General features: G+C 36.4%; 1 protein-coding gene across 1 annotated transcript in view; it reads right to left on the bottom strand.

The window, feature by feature from the left end:
• CEP83 (centrosomal protein 83) overlaps positions 1-21,217 on the bottom strand; it is a 150,444-nt gene that overhangs the window by 84,641 nt on the left and 44,586 nt on the right. Inside the window, exons 2-3 of the mRNA XM_077772189.1 lie at positions 11,458-11,731; positions 10,629-10,779 (exon numbers count right to left, since the gene is read on the bottom strand). Of these exons, the coding sequence (XP_077628315.1) occupies positions 10,629-10,779; positions 11,458-11,630 (324 nt within the window). The 5' untranslated portion in view covers positions 11,631-11,731. The remainder of the gene's footprint in view (positions 1-10,628; positions 10,780-11,457; positions 11,732-21,217) is intronic.

The following is a 21,217-nucleotide window of genomic DNA, read 5'->3' as shown; positions in this document are numbered from 1 at the left end:
GAAGCGGCGGCGGCCGGTGAACCGGCAGCAACGCCCGCGGCGGCGGTCCCAACGCCCGGTGAAGCGGCTGCGGTGTGGTGAGGCAACACGGACTCTGCGGACCTGAAGTTGCTACGTTCCCCAAACGCACTCCGGTTGTATCCCTGCTTGACCCCGGCGGATCTGAGGCTGCACAATTCCCCCACCCTCCACTCAATCCCTGGCAACAGGGAAACAGCGACAAGCAGGGCTCTTAAGGGTGGTATAACAAAGCCTCTCAGGAGTAATCAGACTAGATAGTTTCTCTGGATAACACCACCATCTTTCTCTCACCTCTCCAACCATTTTCCACCCTTTAGCTCTTTGAAAAACAGCCTGTTCATTCTATTTCCAATTTTGCCTCATCCCTGCCCTATCATCTCTCTTTCTCTATGCTCTTCAACCAGTACTGCATACACCCGGATATTTAATTGTAGCTGGGAAATCTGGTTATATGCTTTAAACCGTTCTTTGTCTATCGGTTTCTTTTTTTTTTCTTTTCTTCTTTTTGGCTTTTTTATGTATTTTTATTTTCTATCATTCGCCTTCCCTCCTTCGTCTTTTCTCATTACTTTTTGGTTTCCCCTCTCGGTTAGCGTGATTGTTGGATTTGTCTATGCGTTTGTGTCCCGCTCATCCCTGTCTGTTTGTCTGTATGTTTTCTTCTTAGGGCTACCTCAACAAACAAGCCAAAGTACACATGGTGGAGAGTCCCAAATACCACTACGAGTAGGAAAATAAAATAACCAAGGTCTCAATAAGAGAGACCAAGGGATACCATTCAAAGAACACTTTCTGAAAGGATAGGCCCTGGACAGTCAAAGAGTCTTCTTGGGTACAGCAGTGCTCACAGGTGCAGAGAGCATAACAAGTCTTTAAAACTAACAAGAAACAGAAAGCTAACCAAAATGATGAAATGAAAGAGCTCTCCTCCAAAGAAATTCCAAGAAGAATTTACAGCTAAAGAACTGCTCAAAACAGATATAAGCAGCATAAGTGAACAAGATTTTAGAACAATAATCATGAATTTAATCGCTGGGCTTAAAAAAAGCATAGAGGACATCAAAGAAACTATGACTACAAACAACATGGAGAATAAAAATTGGCATGATGAACTAAAAAATGCGATAAATGAAATACATAAAATGGAGGTGTGCAATGCACGTATTGAAGAGGCAGAAAGGAGAATAAGTGATTTAGAAGACACAATTATAGAAAAACAAGAAACTGACAAAAAAAGAGACAAACTGATCCAGGATCATGAAAGAAGAGTTCAAGAGCTCAGTGATACAGTCAAATGCAACAATATCCGTATAATAGGAATCCCAGAAGAGGAGGAGAGAGGTTGGTGCTGAAGGAGTCCTGGAAGAAATTATAGCTGACAACTTCCCCAACCTGGGGAAGGAAGTAAACGTTGAAATACAAGAGGCACAGGGAACTCCCCTCAGACGTAATTTGAATCGATCTTCTGCACAACATATCATAGTGAAAATAGCAAAATATAAGGACAAAGAGAGAATTCTGAAAGCAGCTAGGGAGAAAAGGGCCCTAACATACAAAGGGAAACCTATCAGAGTGGTGACAGACCTATCTACTGAAATTTGGCAGGCCAGAAAGGAATGGCAGGAGATCTTCAATGTGATGAACAGAAAAAATATGCAGCCAAGAATCCTCTATCCAGCAAGCCTGTCATTCAAAATAGAAGGAGAGATAAAAGTCTTTCCAAATAAACAAAAATTGAAAGAATTTGTCACCACTAAGCCAGCCCTAAAAGAAATCCTGAGGGGGACTCTCTGAAGGAAGTGTTGCAAGGAACGAAGACACCAGAGACATCACCACAAGCATGAACCCCACAAAGGACACAATGACTCTAAACTCATATATTTCAATAATAACAATGAATGTAAATGGGCTGAATGCTCCAATCAAAAGACAGAGGGTAGCAGAATGGATAAAAAAACAAAATCCATTGTTCTGTTGTCCACAAGAAACACATTTTAGATTGGAAGATACCTTCAGATTAAAAGTAAGGGGATGGAGAAATATCTATCATGCTACGGGAAGTCAAAAGAAAGCTGGAGTAGCTATACTTATATCGGACAAACTGGACTTAAAATTAAAGACAATAACAAGGGATGAAGAAGGGCATTCTATAATAATTACAGGGCCCATCCACCAGAAAGAACTAAGAATTACAAATGTCTACGCACCCAATATGAAAGCACCTAAATATTTAAAGCAATTAATCACAAACAGAAACAATCTTATAGATAAGAATGTGCTAACAGCAGGGGACTTTAATACTCCGCTTACAGCAGTGGATAGATCAACCAGACAGAAAATCACTAAAGAAACAATGAACTTGAATGACACATTGGGCCAGATGGATCTGACAGATATATTTAGAACTCTACATCCTGAGGCCAAGGAATTCACTGTCTTCTCAAGTGCACATGGCACATTCTCCAAGATAGATCACATACTGGGACATAAAGCAGCCCTCAATAAATATAAAAGAATTGAGATCATCCCACGCACACTTTCAGATAATGCTTTGAAACTTGAAATCAATCACAGGAAGAAGTCTGGAAACCCTCCAAAAACAGGGAGGTTAAACACCCTACTAAAGAATGAATGGGCCAATCAGGCAATTAGAGAATAAAGTAAAAATTATATGGAAACAAGTGAAAATGAAAATAAAACAATCCAAATACTATGGGATGCGGCAAAGGCAGTCCTAAGAGGAAAGTACATTGCACTCCAGACCTATTTCAAGAAATTAGAAAAAGCGCAAGTGCAAAATCTAACAGCTCACCTAAAGGAACTAGAGGCAGAGCAACAAGAGCACCCCAAACCCAGTAGAAGAAGAGAAATAGTAAAAAGCAGAGCAGAAATAAACGACATAGAGACCAAAGAAACAATTGAACAGATCAGTGAAACCAAGAGTTGGTTCCTTGATAAAATAAACAAAATTAACAAACCTCTAGCCAGGCTTCTCAAGAAGAAAAGAGAGAGCACCCAAATAGACAAAATTATGAATGAAAATGGACTTATTACAACCAACCCCTCAGAAATACAATTATCAGGGAATACTATGAAAAATTATATACCAAAAAATTGGATGACTTACAGAAAAAATGGACAAATTCCTAATCACACACTCACTACCAAAATTCACATGGGAAAAAATAGAAAATCTGAACAAACCCATAACTAGTGAAGAAATTGAATCAGTTATCAAAAATCCCTGAACAAAAAAAAGCCCTGGACCTGATGGCTTCCCTGGGGAATTCTCCCAGACATTTAAAACGGAATTAATCCCAATTCTTCCCAAGCTATTCCAAAAAATAGAAACTGAAGGAAAACTTCCAGACTCATTTTATGAAGCCAGCATCACTGATTCCCTAGCCAGAGATCCAGCAGAAAAAGAGAACTACAGACCAATATCCTTCATGAATACAGATGCAAAAAGCCTCAACAAGATACTTGCAAATCAAATCCAACAACACATAAAAAGAATTATCCACCAAGATCAAGTGGGATTCATTCCTAGGTTACAGGGCTGGTTCAGTATTTGCAAATCAATCAACGTGATACATCACATCAACAAAAGAAAAGATAAAACCCATATGATCTTGTCGATAGATGCAGAAAAATAATTTGACAAAATACAACATCCCTTCTTAATAAAGATCTTCGAGAAAATCGGGATAGAAGGAACTTAANGGTCAGAGTGGCTAAAATGAGCAAATCAGAGGACTGTAGATGCGGGCGAGGATGTGGAGAAACGGGCACCCTCCTACACTGTTGGTGGGAATGTAAACTGGTGCAGCCCCTCTGGAATACAGTGTGGAGATTGCTCAAAAGTTTACAATAGAACTCCCCTAGGACGCAGCAATAGCACTGCTAGAATTTGACCCAAGGGATACAGGAGTGCTGATGCATAGGGGCACATGGACCTCAATATTCATAGCAGCACTCTCAACAAGAGTCAAAACATGGAAAGAGCCTGAGTGTCTATCAGTGGATGAATGGATCAAGAAAATGTGGTTTATCTATACGATGGAATACTACCTGGCAATGAGAAAGAATGAAATCTGGCCATGTGTAGCAACATGGATGGACCTTGAGGGTGTTATGCTGAGCAAAATCAGTCAGGCAGAGAAGGACAAATACCATATGTTTGCACGTATAGGAGGATCAGGTGGAACTTAACGGAGGACAAAGGGGGAGAAGGGGGGAAATAGTGGGGGAGCAGGAGAGAGGCAAACCATGAAAGACTTGAATGCTGAGAACAAACTGAAGACTGATGGGTGTGGGGGTGGAGGGGGGAGATGCGCATGGAGGAAGGCACTTGTGGGGATGAGCACTGGGTGTTATATGGGAACCAACTTAACAATAAACTATTTGTAACAAAAAAAACAAAACCTTAAAAATAAGACCTAGAAAGATGAAACTGCTTCCAAGTAACTGTGCCCAAGAACAAAGCTCAAAAATATTTATCAGAATACAAAACTATCTAGCACTCAACATAAAATTAACAATGTCTAGCACCCAAAAAAATTTTATCAGAAATGCAAAGAAGCAGGAAAACATTACCCACGAAAACAAGAAAAGCAAACAACTCAGAAGTGATACAGATTTTAGAATTAGCAAAAACATTAAAACTGAATTATAACTGAATAACGTATGTTCAAAAAGCTAGAAAAAATACTGAACATGTTAAGTAGATATAAGGATGGTATAAAAAAGTCCAAAATTGGACCTCAGATTAAAAAGTATAATTTCTGAGATGAAAAATACACTGTATGGGATTAATGGAAGCTTAGATAGTACAGAAGAAAAAAGATCAGTGAACCTGAAGACATGACAATAGAATCTATCCAAGATGCAACAGGAGACAAAAAGATCGAAAATAAATGAACTGAGCATCAGTGAGTTACAGAAAACTTTAAGTAGCCTAATAATGGAATCGTGAAAGGAGATCAAAGAAGGCAGAAAAAACTTTTTTCAGAAGTAACATACAAAAATTTTCTATATGTGATAAAAACTGTAACCCCACAGACCCAAGAAGCTCAATAAATCCTAAGCACCAGAAAGATGAAGTAAAAGGCACATCAATCAAATTGCTCAATATCAGCAATAAAGAGGAGGGCCTGGCTGGCTCAGTCAGTAGAGTAGAGCATGTGATTCTTAAAATCAGAGTCGTGAGTTCAAGCCCCACACTGGGCGTGGAGCCTACTTAAAAAAAATAAATTTAGCAATAAAGAGAAAATCTTAAAGAGCAGCCAAGAAAAAAAAGGCTCACTGCATACACAGAACAAAACCTAAGAACGACAGCAAATTTCTTATGTAAAACAACATCAGTGAAAAGACAGAACAATATCTTTAAAGTACTAAGGAGGGAAACAGTCAACCTAGAAATGAATACTCAGCAAAAATATCTTTAAAATCAATTATTTTAGATGTATAAGGGCTCAAAAAAATTCTCACCAATAGATCTGTACTATAAGAAATGTTAAAGAAAATCTTTAATACAGTAGAAAAATAATACAAGCAGGATTATGGTTCTACACAAAGGAGAAAAGAACACTGAAGTTGGTAACTACACAAGAATCTTATAATCTATAAAGTCTCTGATAAAAAGTCTTTGTAAGATTTTTTTTCGTTACCGCCTAAGAATCTTATAAAAAACAAACACACACACTTAAAAAAAAAATCTGTCATCCTCCCCTCTCCCCATCAAAACACACATAGAGTTAGAGGATTTTCCACGTGCTATTTTAGGAGGAAAGTATGCTGTCTTAAGATTTCTAATGGAATACTGCCACCACTTGTCTCAAAAGAAACTTAACAAAAATGTATCATTACCTATATTAAATCTATATTACACCAACACTTGTCATGCTGATATAAAACAGACCAATATTTTTCAAAGAACGTTTCAATTTAAGAAGGCAAATATTGCTGTGCCGGAGAGTCTTAACAAGTTAATGACAAACTGAATAATAAATTTTGCTGAGCTTCCTAGCAGCCAAATAAAGTAGGAAAAATACTGGGTTATATAGTTTCAATTGCCTGGCAGCATAAAGAAAGCATATAAATTTTTGGTAAAGTAACTTTTAAAATTTGTATCAGAAAATATATCAAATAACTCATATTTAAAAAAAAGTTTGGCTAACATGGTACATAACAATAGAATAACAATAGCTAACACGTTCTAACCACTTAACTATATCAAAGCACTGTACTAACACTCTCTATGCATGGTCTCATTCCATCTTTACAATCATCCTAAAAGTCAGACACTATTACTATTCCCATTCACTGCAACTATACAAGTGACACAGAAATATTCTTTAATTGACTGTCTTTTATATCATTTTTCTATAAAAGCCAAAGGGATATTAAATCTTCACTCAGAAAAGGCATGTTGCAGGTAGACAAGATAATACATGTTTATTCTGAAAATAATCATCTTTCATAAACATTTATTAAAATGTTTCTTACTGATTCTACTTTGTGGAATTGATTTTATTCAACTGGCAATTTGTACAAAGTGCAAACATCCATAAAGCAAATAGCTACATTGCTTCAACATGTGTATATAAAGAGAGAGAGAGATCTCTCTTTACTTAGCTTATTTTTACCAGATACATATCATATAGAAACCAGTTATGTTTATTTTGAAAAAGAGAGACTTTACCAGATAAATTATATTTGTCAGCAAACATCTGGGAAGTTATGGAGAAATGTCCTAAGTTACTTTGTGTAGATCCAAGGAATAGTACAACAACCAAGGGAGAGACAACAGGGAAGATGATTTCATTTCAGTATGAGAGGGGAAATATTTAACATATTCCAATACATAAATGGAACTGGATCACTTTAAACATTCACTGGGTTCTCTTGCATTGAAAGCAATGAAGCAGGGAATAAAAATCCCTGTGTCACAAATGTTCCAAAAAGGAATTCTGCTTTGGACAGTGTGTTAGTTTCCCAGAGCTACCATAACAAAATACCACAAATACGTATCTTAAAAACAACAGAATTTGTCTTACAGGCTAGAAGTCCAAAATCAAGGTGTCAGCAAGGCCACACTCCCTTTGAAAACTGTAGGGAAGGATCCTTCTTTGCCTCTTTCTAGCTCCTGGCAGTGTGCTGGTGATCCTGGCCATTCCTTGGCAGCCGCAGCACTTGGATCTCTGCTTCTGTCACTATAGGACATTCTCCCTACTCCCCTCCTGCCCCTCACCCATGTGTTTCTGTCTTTGCATCTGTTCTCTACTTCTTCTAAGGACACCAGTCATATTGGATTAAGGACCCATTATCCTTCAATATGACCCCATCTTGACTAATTACATCTGCAAAGGCTATTTTCAAATAAGGTCACATTCTGAAGTACTGAGCATTAGAAGTTCAACATACCTTTTTGGTGGACAGAATTTAACTCATGACAGGAAAAAATGAGATGATTATCAACTCTAAGATGCTTAAGCTTTAGGTACATATGAGAGAAGAACACTGTATTCTATATGAACAGAACAACATTTTCAATTCATTCGTTTGTTCTATTTACTCATGTCATTCATTCAACAAATATTTGCTACTATAAAATATATAAATACAAATATAAATATACTTGAGCACTGGGAACACATGAAAAATGCTCCTGCCCTACAGAGCCTGCATTCAAATAGAATAAAAATGGCCATCATTTAGGAGTTTCTACTGTGTCAGACATTGTACTAAAAGTCTACATGTTATCTCATTAGTCTTCATAGCCACCTGTTAACAAATTTTACCCTCTTCACATGACAAAACAAAGGCATAAAAAACAACTGTTTATTAAAGGTCATCATCTCATTGGTGAACTGACCCATTTTTTATTATAAAAATAAACTTTTTATCTTAAGTGACATCTTTTTGTCTTGAAGTCTATTTTATCCAATATTAATATAAACACTCCAGTCTTCAGTTTATTGTTTGCACGTACTTGGTACAAATAAGTATGTCTAGATGTTACTCTGAAGAAAGTGATGATCTCTGCAATGCCTGAAGAATACTTTGAATTCCTTGGGTTCAGTGTTCACTGATTCTCATTTACATAGGTCTCTGAATTTTTGCAAAACAAATTAATGCACCAATTTTATAGCTTAAATTACATTTCCCTACTCAACTCCTATTTCTGAGGTTTTTATTTGTTTAAATGTCCTGAATATTTAAAAAACAGGAGAGACTCCAACCCAAGCTCAGTCGTGGTGTTTCCAACAATGGAAGATTTCAAGAAGATACTGAATAACCAACCTCTAACACTGCTGTCCAAGAAATCCATGAATTGGGTGATATGCCCCATACTAGATGAAAGACAGCTTTTTACTCTATCAACCTAAAATTCCAGTATTAAAAATACCTTGTTATTTGTACCAAGCACTTGATAAGCAGAGATACATAGTTGGTGCCATTTAGAGATTAAATCAATACAGGAAAATATCACTGCTAATATCTACTAATTTGAAATTTATGGTAAATTTGACTGGTGCTACAGTTAAATTTAGCTTGGTCAACTTTCTAGACAAGTGAGAAACAAAACTATAATCAGTACTTTAGTATCAACTATCTTTTGCTTTAGAAACACCATTTATCTTACATTGCACACATAAATTATGTGCCCATATTGTTTTCATAGTCCTTTAAGTGGCCTCTTAAAAATAACTATCAGTCTTGTGAACTATACCTCAATAATAAAAATAATTTTTAATAAAAAAGAAAACCTCGAAAAAACCTATCAGTCTTTTTTTTTTTTATTTCAGCTTCAGTTATAATAAAGAAAAATTAGTAAAGCTTTAAAAAATACTCTTTAGGGGCGCCTGGGTGGCTCAGTTGGTTAAGTGTCCAACTTTGGCTCAGGTCATGATCTCACAGTTGATGGGTTTGAGCCCCGCGACGGGCTCTGTGCTGACAGCTAGCTCAGAGCCTGGAGCCTGTTTTGAATTCTGTGTCTCTCTCTCTCTCTCTGACCCTCCCCTGCTCACACTGTCTCTCTCTCTCTCATAAAAACATTATTAATGTTTTAAATAAATAAAACATTTTTAAAAATTATAAAAAATAAAGAAAATAAATAAATAAAAATACTCTTTAAATCTGAATATTTATCAATTCAAACCAGCCTTTCCCCTAATTATTCTAAATAGTGAAATACCTAAATCAGAACAGGTAATTTAATACAAATTTACATAAAATAACAGTTTCATGGCTAAACCCTATGCGGCAGCTAACACTGTAGAATATGTGAAAGAATATTAAATTATACCACCTGGAAATGTAGCAAAATACTCATTAAGAAGATAGGCAGAACTCACCAAATTTACCAAGATCTGACTACTTTTGTACCATAGGGACAAAGGGCAGGCCTCCCCAAGACGGGCTGTGTGGAATAAGTTTAGGAATTCCCTGAGCTTGCACCAATGTGTTAACAAGGCATAAGGAATTAGAAAGCCACAGGATGTACACACCCAAGTTTGGGTCGGTAAATAAGATTAGGTAAAGTGGGGGGGGTGGGGGGGGGAGACACAAAGGCCTCACTAAAGGACAAAGGTACAGGAATAGGGAATCTCAGGATGAAAACATCCAAGATGAGGTAAATAAAATTAGGTATTCAGGGCTGAAACATCCCCGAATTTAGCACAATAGCAGAAAGCTGTTTTCACAGGAAGGACCAAATAAGGTAAACAGATAAACAGGGCTACAGACCAATGTGGGAGTGGAGCTAAATAGCAAAAGAAAGGTGACTTGTTCACCCTGAGGTAGCATGCTTAGTCTTTCTGGTCCCCTAGACCAGTTTAGGTAAACAGAGGTGGTGCCTCATGTCTTCTGTAAACAACCTTCTGCCAGGATTTTGTTTTGTATTAACCCAAACCCCTAATACCACATATCTTCAAAACCCCCTTTCCCTCACGTCCATGAGTTAAGTGTTCACGATTTCATTATCTCTTTGTGCACGCTCATAACGTTTGTAAGCCTTCTGATCCTAATAAAAACAGAGCAAGAACCCTAACGTGGGGATCTTGTCTCCTCCCAGACATTAGTCTCTCTCGAATTTTTAATCCTGCGTCCCACTTTCTTGCTAGACAAGAAAGAACTCCAGACCCAGAGTCCTGGACAATGGGCCAGTTTGGCGTGAAGATTATTTTGGCTTAAAAGTAATCAAAACCCTTCAGATTCAGGAAGAGCTCTTTATTTTTCCCTCAACTGCCTAAATTGAACTGGAAAGGGGAGACTATACCAAGAGGAGAGCTATTAACAGAGGTTCCTCTGTGAATAAGAAATTTATCCACTTAACAGTTCAATCTTTGTTTTCCAAACATCTCCTCTCACCATACTGCTAACGATCTTCTTTCCCCTTGTAGCCCCAGACTTTACCAGTCTCCCTAGCTGGTATATAAGATGTCATATAAGCATCCTGTTGCCTGTCATTGGAATTCCATGTGTATGGATTCTGCATACTTACAAAACTAAATTTGATTTTCTATTAATTTGTCTCATGTCAATTTGATTCTTAGTCCAACTATTAAGGACCTTGAGGGGCTAACTGAAATATATCTTCTTACCTGCAGTTTCATTTCTTCTAAGTCTTTAGTTTTCTCTATTAATTCCCCTCGTAGCTCTTCAAGCAGCAGCTGAAATTTTTCTTGGTGAGTTTGCTTTTCATTTAATAGGCGCTTAAGTTCATTTTGTGACTTTATGTACTCATCTTGCAACCTGATTTTTAAAAAAAGAACTTAATTTTAAGGAATCCTTTAGTTTCTAATGACCTTACATAATGTAAAATCAACCAACAGTATAGAACAAGACCAATATCATTTATTCCATTAAATTCACAAACATCTTTTCTTTACAAAGTTTCACTTAATTATTAATACTGTAGTTTATAAATACAATTGTACTTGAGGGGTGCCTGGGTGGCTCAGTTGGTTAAGCATTTGACTCTTGATTTCAGCTCAGGATATAATCTCACAGTTTGTGGGTTCGTAGGTTTGAACTCTATGTCATGCTCTGCACGGACAGTGTGGAGCCTGCTTGGGATTCTCTCCCACTTTCTCTCTCCTCTCTCTCTGCCCTCCCCCACCACACTGTCTCTCTCTCAAAATAAATACAATTTTACTTGCCAGGGGAAAAACACACTTAGCCACCTAGGTAACATTTAATTTTCTAGGTCTTGCTACTTTCAAAGCAAGACTTTTATCAATTCATAACACACTTAAGATTATGCTTAGTTTTGAATTAAGTAATTTTAAAGTGAAAATCTTACTGTGTTAAAAAGAAGTTTTAAATCTATGTACTACAAACTAACAAAACTATACTGTATGTTCCAGAGCAAATTCAGACCAAAAAAAAATTGTTAATAAAGCCCCTCACCTCCAAATTTAAGCAATTTACCTTGTGTGTTCAACTTTAAGAGTCTGATAGTTAGTTTTATGATGTTCACATCGTAACCTTTCATCAGTTAACATTTTTTGGAACTCAGATTGAGAATTTGTCAGCCCACTGTCTCCACCAGGAGGAAATATGGTGGGAAAAGTGTCCATACTGGTAAGTGAGCAGATCACCATGTAAAAGTCAGTTCTGGCTTCCTTATTGTCTTAGTTTTCTTTTCAAGAGTATTTTCCACTTCCTTCTTGCTAAGACAGACTCTCAGGATGTCAAATTATACCTGCACAGAGAAATGAACTTGGTTAGTGATGAGGTAAACTCCTTCAGTTTTACATTCTTTTTATCATTTCTTGTTATTCAACTATCATTTCTATAACAAAGCCCAATTTTCAGATTTTTTAATTGTTTATAAAACAAAAAGAACAAAGTTGAATCATACCTTAACAAATTTTCTTTACTTCCACACTAAACTTATATGACCATCAATGTCACATCTTCAAGTACTGACCTAACTAAAACTACCAACTTTTCCAGTTTAGGATCTCCTGGATTCACAAACCACAGACAGTTCCTGAAGCTACTGGGGTAAACTTCAAAGAAGGATCCTAGTACAAAATCCACACTGTGAAATCAGGGAAAAACCATATGTAATTTGATAAATGGCTGGATAAAATTATAATGTTCACAAAGATGACCTTAAACAAGTAACTATGTTTGTGATTAATGCTACAAAGGGTCTTTCATTTGACACAAGGTAAGCTGTACTCATGCTGTTGACTCAGATGAGAAATCAGTCCACACATGAATGATAATCACCTATGTGTTTGCACTGTGCTATGAACAGAAACTAAATCACCTCAGCTATCCCCAAAAGCACCAATCCAGGATTATGAAAGTAAATAAATGTTTGTCTAGAAGCAAAAAAATGATGACAGGGTATTCTTATTGTAAATAATTAAAAATGAAAGTTTTCATCAAAACAATTCTTCCCCCTTTAGCTTCCTTAATCTTTCTCAAGACCATTTCATTTATCTTTTCCTAACAGCATCTCCACTGGTCATGGGTTATCATGAAATACCTTTACTTACTACAAGAAAAGATCTTTAGCATACACAAACCAATCGTCAAACTACTCAGTCTCTCTCGTATTACACCACTTCTGATAAATTAATGTGATGTCTGCATATTACCTAAGAAGACTTTTAAACTAAAATTGAAGTCACTTTGGTTTCCTGTCAAATCACATTTTAATAGAAAGGAAAAAGCTATTCAAGAGAACTTTACTTCTTATTCATGTTAAATGTGCAAAACTGCACTGTTTGTAGCAGCTGCCAGAACATTTTTCTGTCAAAAGTATACATGTGTCAGGGAATTAACTAACTGGATCATAAAACAGGCACATAATTTTGAGTCTGCTTTTTGATCCAAATTAATTTTTAAGAGAAACATACAATAAACTGATCTCATACTTTCTAATGATACCACCAAAAGGCATTATAAGATTTTAATTTTAATTAGCTAAAAGTTTAAACCACAGAATAAAAACCAAGAGCTACCCTTTAGTCCCACTACTACTGAAACAGATTTCCAAGATAAAATGAATAATTTTCTTTTCTAGTTGACAGCAAATATTCTAATTCCTATTTTATTTTATTTTTTTATTGTTTATTGTTTATTTTGTTTTACTGTTGACAGAGACAAAGTATGAGCAGCGGAGGGGAAGAGAAAGACACAGAACACGAAGCAGGCTCCAAACTGCTGTCAGCACAGAGCCTGACACGGGGCTTCAACTCACAAGCTATGAGATCATGACCTGAGCCAAAGTCACACACTTAACTGACTGAGCCACCCAGGTGCCCTTCACTATTTCTACTTTAAAACTGAAGTTAAGGTGAGCCTGGGTGGCTCAGTCAGTGGAGTGACTGACTCTTGATTCCAGCTCAGGTCATGATCTCATGGTTTGTGGGTTAGTGCCTTGTGTCAGGGTCTGTGCTGACAATGCTCAGCTGCTTGGGATTCTCTCTCCAACTCTCTCTGCCCCTCCCCCACCTGCCCAGGTGCACAAGCATGTGTACATTCTCTCTCTCAAAATAAACAGACTTTAAAAATAAAAATAAAATGAAGTTAAGTCCCCATGGAAATAAAATTCACTAAGATCTGGACAGTTTAAGAAAATAAAGTTAATGATTTAAATCTTTCCCTTCTGGCAGTAAAACCTACTACAAATAGTTTTCAGGACTTCACTAATTGCAGGATATCCATTTCTCAATCAGCACAACCATTACCTTGTTAACCTTAAAAAAACAACAACAACAACAACAGTGTTTCTTCTTCCAGCTGGGATAATAAAGTAGCACCCAGGTACAAGGTCAAGTCCATGTCTTCCTCTTGGGTCTACATTTGGTACAGAATGAGAGCTCCCCTTGCTGAACCTCTCAACTTCATTTTAATGAGGTTTCCCATCATTAGTTTACACAACCTCATCTCCACATATAGTTCCATTGCAAATATATCTGTATTGCCCTCTGGTATCTTCTTGACTCAAAATTATGAACTCCTGGGTTTCATCTGCCAATAGTCTTTTACAGACTTTTCTCTTCTGTTAATTTCATAATCACAGAAAACTATCTGCCTATCTGCCAAGTCTTACTAAGGTCAGAATGAATTTTGTATCTGTTTTTGGGTGTTTTGCACATATATTGAGTCCTCCAGTTCAGCAATAATCAATTTATCAATGAAAATCTTGGAAAATAATAGTTATGGTAGTCTTCCAAAAAGATATCTGGTAACGCAGACAGAAAGGCCTTATAAAATGTAAGTCTTTCTCTGAACTTCAAAAGTGATTCCACAATTCTATATTCAAGCTTACAAAGAAAGAACTTCTAAATTTCATGCTAATTATATAAAGGCTTACAGGAAAAAACAAAAATCCCAATTAGCTTAATTAAACACTGTGGGATGTGTATTACCAATTTCTCATACCAAGAAATCTGAAGATAGGCTTAACTTCCAGTAATAAAGGACTAGATAATTTAGATCACACTTCCTGTTTAGAACAAGAAAAGATGGACATATATTTTAAAAATCTGCTTGAAGCTACTGGAGAACTAACAACAGAACAAGTATTTACTGAAACGGAAACAAGGGAAGATGTGAATGCAAAAAGGTAAGACTGGAATTTGGAACCACTCTGCCCTGGGGCATTTGCCAGTTCCAGAGAGGTGGCTAAGAGACTGAACGCCTTCTGACAGTCATCGAATTCAAAGACACACACTATAACAACAAGGAGAAGGCCTGGTGAACACCCCCTTCATTTTGGATACAGACTTTAAAGGCTTACCCTTATTATCGTTACTAAATGTAATCCAGGTAACTGATCATAGAATAGGCTGCAACTTGCTCTAAAAAACAATTTTACAAATAAACGTGACATAATAAAATTTTTTAGAAATTTTAATTTTTTTTAATGTTTTTTTTTAATTTATTTCTGAGAGAGAGAGAGAGAGAGCCTGAACAGGGGAGGGTCAGAGAGAGAGGGAGTCACAGACTGAAACAGGCTCCAGGCTCTGAGCTGGCTGTCAGCACAGAGCCTCATGCGGGGCTCAAACTCACGGACTGTGAGATCACGACCTGAGCCAAAATCAGACCTCAACCGACTGAGCCACCTGGGTGCCCCAGAAATTTTAAAATTCAAGTTCATGGGAAGATAAGGGAACATGAATTAAAGTCACAAGAAGCAAAAGTATTTAAATAGATAACACAAGAGCCTCACTATGAGAGTTGTTAGACAACAATTCTAAAAGAAATTTTCTTATATTATTATTGTGTTTTAGACAATAGGAAACAAGGCTGAGTATTTTGTGAGAGAACTCAAAACCATAAAAAGAAACCAATGTAAACTCTAGAAGTGAAAAATTCTATAACCAAAAGTAAAAAAATCAATGCATATGCATAACAGCATAGATAACAGCAAGATAAGACATACTTTAAGGAGGAATTAGAAGTCATTAAACTATTCAAAAAAAATTTTTTTTTAATTTTTTTTTAATGTTTTTTATTTATTTCTAGGAGAGAGAGAGAGAGAGAGACAGCGTGAGCAGGGGAGGGTCAGAGAGAGAGGGAGTCACAGACTGAAACAGGCTCCAGGCTCTGAGCTGGCAGTCAGCACAGAGCCCGACGCGGGGCTCGAACCCACGAACCGCAAGATCATGACCTAAGCGAAAGTTGGACGCTTAACTGACTAAGCCACCCAGGCACCCCTAAAAAAATATTTTTAAAACAAGAAGGAATTAGAAGTTAAAAGAATACATTCAAGATAAAGTAGGAAGAGAAATAAGAATGAAAAATACAAAAAAGAAAAGAAATACAGAAAATAAAGTTAAAATGTCATTCTAACAGATATGTCAGTGGAGTTCCAAAAGTAAAGGAGAAGCAATACCTGGAAAATAAATAGATAAATGTTTAAGTAGTTGAGAACCTCCCCCTAAAATGTTCTATAAACCCCACACATATAAATAAAAAGAATTCCATGCACATCACATTTAGAAATCCACACCTAAGAAAATCACTTTAAGATATTCCAAAAGAAAAAGGGAAAATCTTAAGATCAACCTAGAAAAGAGACAAAGTGTCTTAAAAAGAAGCAATAGACAGAACTGACTTCAACAATGAAAGCCAGAAAACATGCTACCTTTATAGTGCTGAAAGAAAATAACTGCCAAACTGACATTCTATAAATATAGCAAAAGAGGAAAAATCTTTAAAGACATTTTCAGACAAATGAAACAAATTCACCGCAAAAGATGTACAGCAAAAGAAACAGTAAAGGAGTCCTCCGTACCCAAGGGAAATTACCTTAGATGTGAACTGGACAATACAAAAATAAAGATAAATGAAAACTGGAAATATGTACATTATTCTAACTGAATACCAACTGCTTAAAATAATACCTTAGGGTTTTTTAACACATACAGTCTTATAATATATAAAGAAATAGCATCTATGTCAGTAAAGATAGAATTCCAAGTGTTATAGAGCCCTGTACTGTATGGGAAAAGGCTAAAGTATCAATGAATATTACACTTTGATAATTCAAAGATGCATAATATAATCACTAGGAATGGGGTTGGAAAATTATAGCTTATGAGCCAAGTTTGGCCTGATTCTTGTTTTGTATGGCCCCAAGCTAAAAATGTTATCTTTTAAGAGCTAAAAAAAAAAAAAAAAGAACACAGATGCAAAAATCCTCAACAAAATATTAACAAATTGAATCCAACAATGTATAAAAAGATTTACACATCATGACCAAGTAGAATTTTTTCCAGGCATGCANTCTTTTAAAAGCTAAAAAAAAAAAAAAAAGAACACAGATGCAAAAATCCTCAACAAAATATTAACAAATTGAATCCAACAATGTATAAAAAGATTTACACATCATGACCAAGTAGAATTTTTTCCAGGCATGCAAAGCTTGTTCAACATTAGAAAAAAAAAAAAAAAAAAGTCAATTAATGTAATCCATTACATGAATAGACTATAGCAAAAAAAAAAATCACACAATTATATCAATAGAAGCAGAAAAAGTATTTGACAAAATTTAATACCCATTCATAATTTTTAAAACTCAACAAATTAGGTATGGAGGGAACTTTATCAGCTTGATAAAGAACATGTATAAAAAATCTATAGCTAACATCATATTTAGAGGTGAGAAAATAGAAATTTTCCCACCAAGATCAAGAACAAACAAAAACATCCCCTCTGACTACTCCTTTTCAACGTCACAGTGGGAAGTCTTAGCTAATGTATTAAGACAAAAAAATAAAATAAAAGGCATACAAATACAGATAGAAGAAATAAAACGGTCTTTCTCTGCAGATGACATGACTGTGTAGAAGATCAAATTTTTAAAAAATCCTCCTGGAACTAATAAACATTATAGCAAGGTTGTAGGATAGATTTAACATACAATAATGTCTATCAGGGTGCTGGGGTAGCTGAGTCCGTTGGGTCCAGCTCTAGGTTTTAGCTCAGATAATGATCTCACGGTTCAGAATTCAAGACCAACAGTAGACTCTGTGCTGACAGTGCAGAGCCTGCTTTGGATTCCCTCTCTTTCTGCCCCTCAAACATTCTCGCTCTCTCAAGATAAACACGTAAGCAAACAAACAAAGTCTATCACTTTCCTACATATCAGCAATGAACAGGTGGAATTTAAGTTTAAAATACCATTTACATTAGTACTCCCCAAAAAGAAACAGCTGTAAACTGAACAAAACATGTACATTTTTTAATATAAGGAAAATTACTAAACTTTGATGAAAAAAAACCACAAAGAACTAAATAAATGGAAAGATACTCTATGTTCATGGATAGGAAGACTCAATACTGCCAAGATGTAAGTTCTTCCCAACTTGATCTACAGATTCAATATGATCCCCAGAAGTTATTTATTTTGTGGATATCAACAAACAAATTCCAAAGTCTATGTACAGAGGCAAAAGACCCAGAATAGCCAATATAATATTGCAGAAAAACAGAGTCAGAGGATTGACACTATCTGACGTGAAACTCACCATAAAAGCAACAGTAAGTATGACAGTGTGATATTGGAAAAATAATAGACAAATTGGTTAATGGAACAGAAGAGTCCACATACAGACTAAAACAACTATAGTCAACTGATCTTTGACACAGGAGCACATGCAAAAATAATGCACATGCCAAAAAAAAAAAGTGGATCTAGGTAGATGTTATACCCTCCACAAAAATTAGTTCCAATGTACATAAATGTAAAATGCAAAATTATCAAGTTCCTAGAACATAACAAAGGTCTCTGGTATGACAATGACATTTTAGATACACAACCAAGGGCACGATCCATGAAAGAAATAACTGGTAAGTTAGACTTCATTTAAATTTATTTATTTTAATTTTTTAATGTGTATTTATTTTTGAGAGACAGAGCATGAGCAGGGAAGGAGCAGAGAGTGAGGGAGACACAGAATCTAACGTAGGCTCTAGGCTCTGAGCTACCTGTCAGCACAGAGGCTGATGTCAGGCTTGAACTCACAAACCGAGAGATTATGACCTGAGCCGAAGTTGGCCACTTAACAGACTGAGCCACCCAGGTGGCCTATACTTCATTAAAATTTAAAACTTCTGCTCTGTGGGGGTACCTGGTGACTCAGTCAGTTAAGCATCTGACTTCAGATCAGGTCATGATCTTAAGATTTGTGAGTTCAAGCCCTGCATCAGGCTCTGGCCTGGAAGTTCAGAACCTGGAGCCTGCTTTGGATTGATTCTGTGTCTCCCTCTCTCTCTCTCTTACCCTCCTCTGCTCACATTCTGTGTTTCTCTCTCTCAAAAATAAACAAACATTAAAACTTCTGTTCTGTGAAAGCCACTGTCAAGATAATGAGAAGTCATAGACTGGGAAAGACCTATATGATTAAGAACTGTTAAGCAAATACACAAAGTCAGATTCAACAATAAAAAAACAAACAACTGAATTAAATAATTGCCTAAAGACCTTAACACACATCTCACCAAAGAAGGTACATGAATGGCAAATAAGCATATGAAAAGATGTTCAACATCATATATCCATCAGGAAATTGCAAATTGAAACAATAAGATGCTATTAAAAACCTATTAGAATGGCCCACATCCAAACAATTTCAACACCAAATGCTGGTGAATATGTGGAAAAATACGAACTCTAATTTATTTGTCTTACCATATAGTCCAGCAACAGCACTCTTCGTTATTTACTCAAATTACATGAAAACTTACATTCACACAAAAACTTATACATGTTTGGGGCGCCTGGGTGGCTTAGTCGGTTAAGCGTCCGACTTTCGCTTAGGTCATGATCTCGCGGTTCGTGGGTTCGAGCCCCGCGTCGGGCTCTGTGCTGACTGCCAGCTCAGAGCCTGGAGCCTGTTTCAGTCTGTGACTCCCTCTCTCTCTGACCCTCCCCTGTTCACGCTGTCTCTCTCTCTCCTAGAAATAAATAAAAATAAATAAATAAAAAATAAATAAAAAAATAAAAAAACTTATACATGTTTATAGCAGCTTTATTCATAATTGCCAAACCATGGAATCAACCAAGATGTCCTTCAGTAGGTGAATGGATAAATTGTTGTGTATCTTAACAATGGAGTATTATTCAGCCCAAAAAAGAAAGGAACTATCAAGCCATGAAGTGACATGAAGAAAAACTTAAGTGCATATTACTAAGTGAAAGAAACCCATCTAAAAGGGATACATACTGTTGGAGTCCAAGTATATAACATTCTGGAAGAGATGAAAAGGCGGAGCATGTAAGATTTTTATAGCAGTGAAATTATTCTGTATGATACTGTTATAACAGAATACATGCCAACATACATTTGTTAAAACTCACAGAATGTACAATACCTAGAGTGAACCTTAATGTAAACTATGGAGTGATAATAACATGTCAGTATAGGTTCATCAATTGTAATAAATGTACCACTCTTCTGGGAGATGTTAATAATAGTGGGGGGGGGCTGTGCATGTTTGAGGGCAGGGGGTATATGGGCACTCTCTGTGCTTTCTGCTCAATTTTTATACAAACCTAAAACAACTTGAAAAAGGAAAGAAAGAAGGTAGAGAGGGGAAAAAGAACACATAACAGAAACTACACATGGCCTAAATTATTTACTTATCTGATTCTTCATAATAAGTTTCCTGAATCTATCTGTGGGATAACCACTGAGAATGCTAAAAGGGTAGAAAATTTTAAATTACTCACATCACTCTAATAAAGGGTTTCTCAGCCTTTGCACTGAGATTTTAGACCAGATAATTTTCTTTGTGGGAAGGGGGCTTTCCTGTACATTGTAGGATATTTAGTAACATTCCTAGTCTCTACCCATTAGATGCCAGTAGCACTGCTCCCCCCAGTAGTGAAAAACAAAAGGTCTCGACATTTTACCAAATGTACCCTAGAGAGGCAAAAATCACCTCTGTCTCTCCTTTAAGAATTGCCCTTCCATTAAGAATTCCATTTTTTTTTTTTTAACGTTTATTTATTTTGAGAGAGAGCAAGCGAGCAGGAGAGGGGCGGAGAGAGGAGACACAGAATCTGAAGCAGGCAGTGCTGATAGCACAGAGCCTGACACAGGGCTTGCACCCACCAACCACGAGATCATGACCTGAGCCAAAGTCAGACGTTCAACCCACTGAGCCACCCAGGCGCCCCAAAATTCCATTTAAAAGAAGGCAAGTAGGGAGATAAGATGGAACATAAATAAACAGGAAAACAGAAACAATTATACAGAAGACTTAGTCACATATATTAATTACTTTAAAGTAGATAAATGCTTCAAATAAATAATAAATTAAAAAAAAAACCCAACTATATATCTTTTTTATATGCCTTTTTAAAACATAAGGACATGAGGGGCACCTGGGTGGCTTAGTCAGTTAAGCATCCGACTTTCGCTTAGGTCATGATCTCGCGGTTTGTGGGTTCGAGCCCCGCGTCGGGCTTTGTGCTGACTGCCAGCTCAGAGCCTGGAGCCTGTTTCAGTCTGTGACTCTCTCTGACCTCTCTCTCTGACCCTCCCCTGCTCACGCTGTCTCTCTCTCTCTCTCCTAGAAATAAATAAAACATTAAAAAAAAAAATTTTTAAACATAAGGACATGAAGAGTGAAAAAAAAAAAAAACCAAAAATATAATTAAGCATTAATCTAAAGATAGATGACAAAGACTATACCTTCAGGGATCATTTCTGTA

The sequence above is a fragment of the Crocuta crocuta genome, unplaced genomic scaffold (genome assembly GCF_008692635.1).
Source record: "Crocuta crocuta isolate KB4526 unplaced genomic scaffold, BGI_CrCroc_1.0 scaffold216, whole genome shotgun sequence".
In the NCBI taxonomy this organism is placed as follows: Eukaryota; Metazoa; Chordata; class Mammalia; order Carnivora; family Hyaenidae; genus Crocuta; species Crocuta crocuta.
This window is presented reverse-complemented; position numbering and strand designations above follow the sequence as displayed.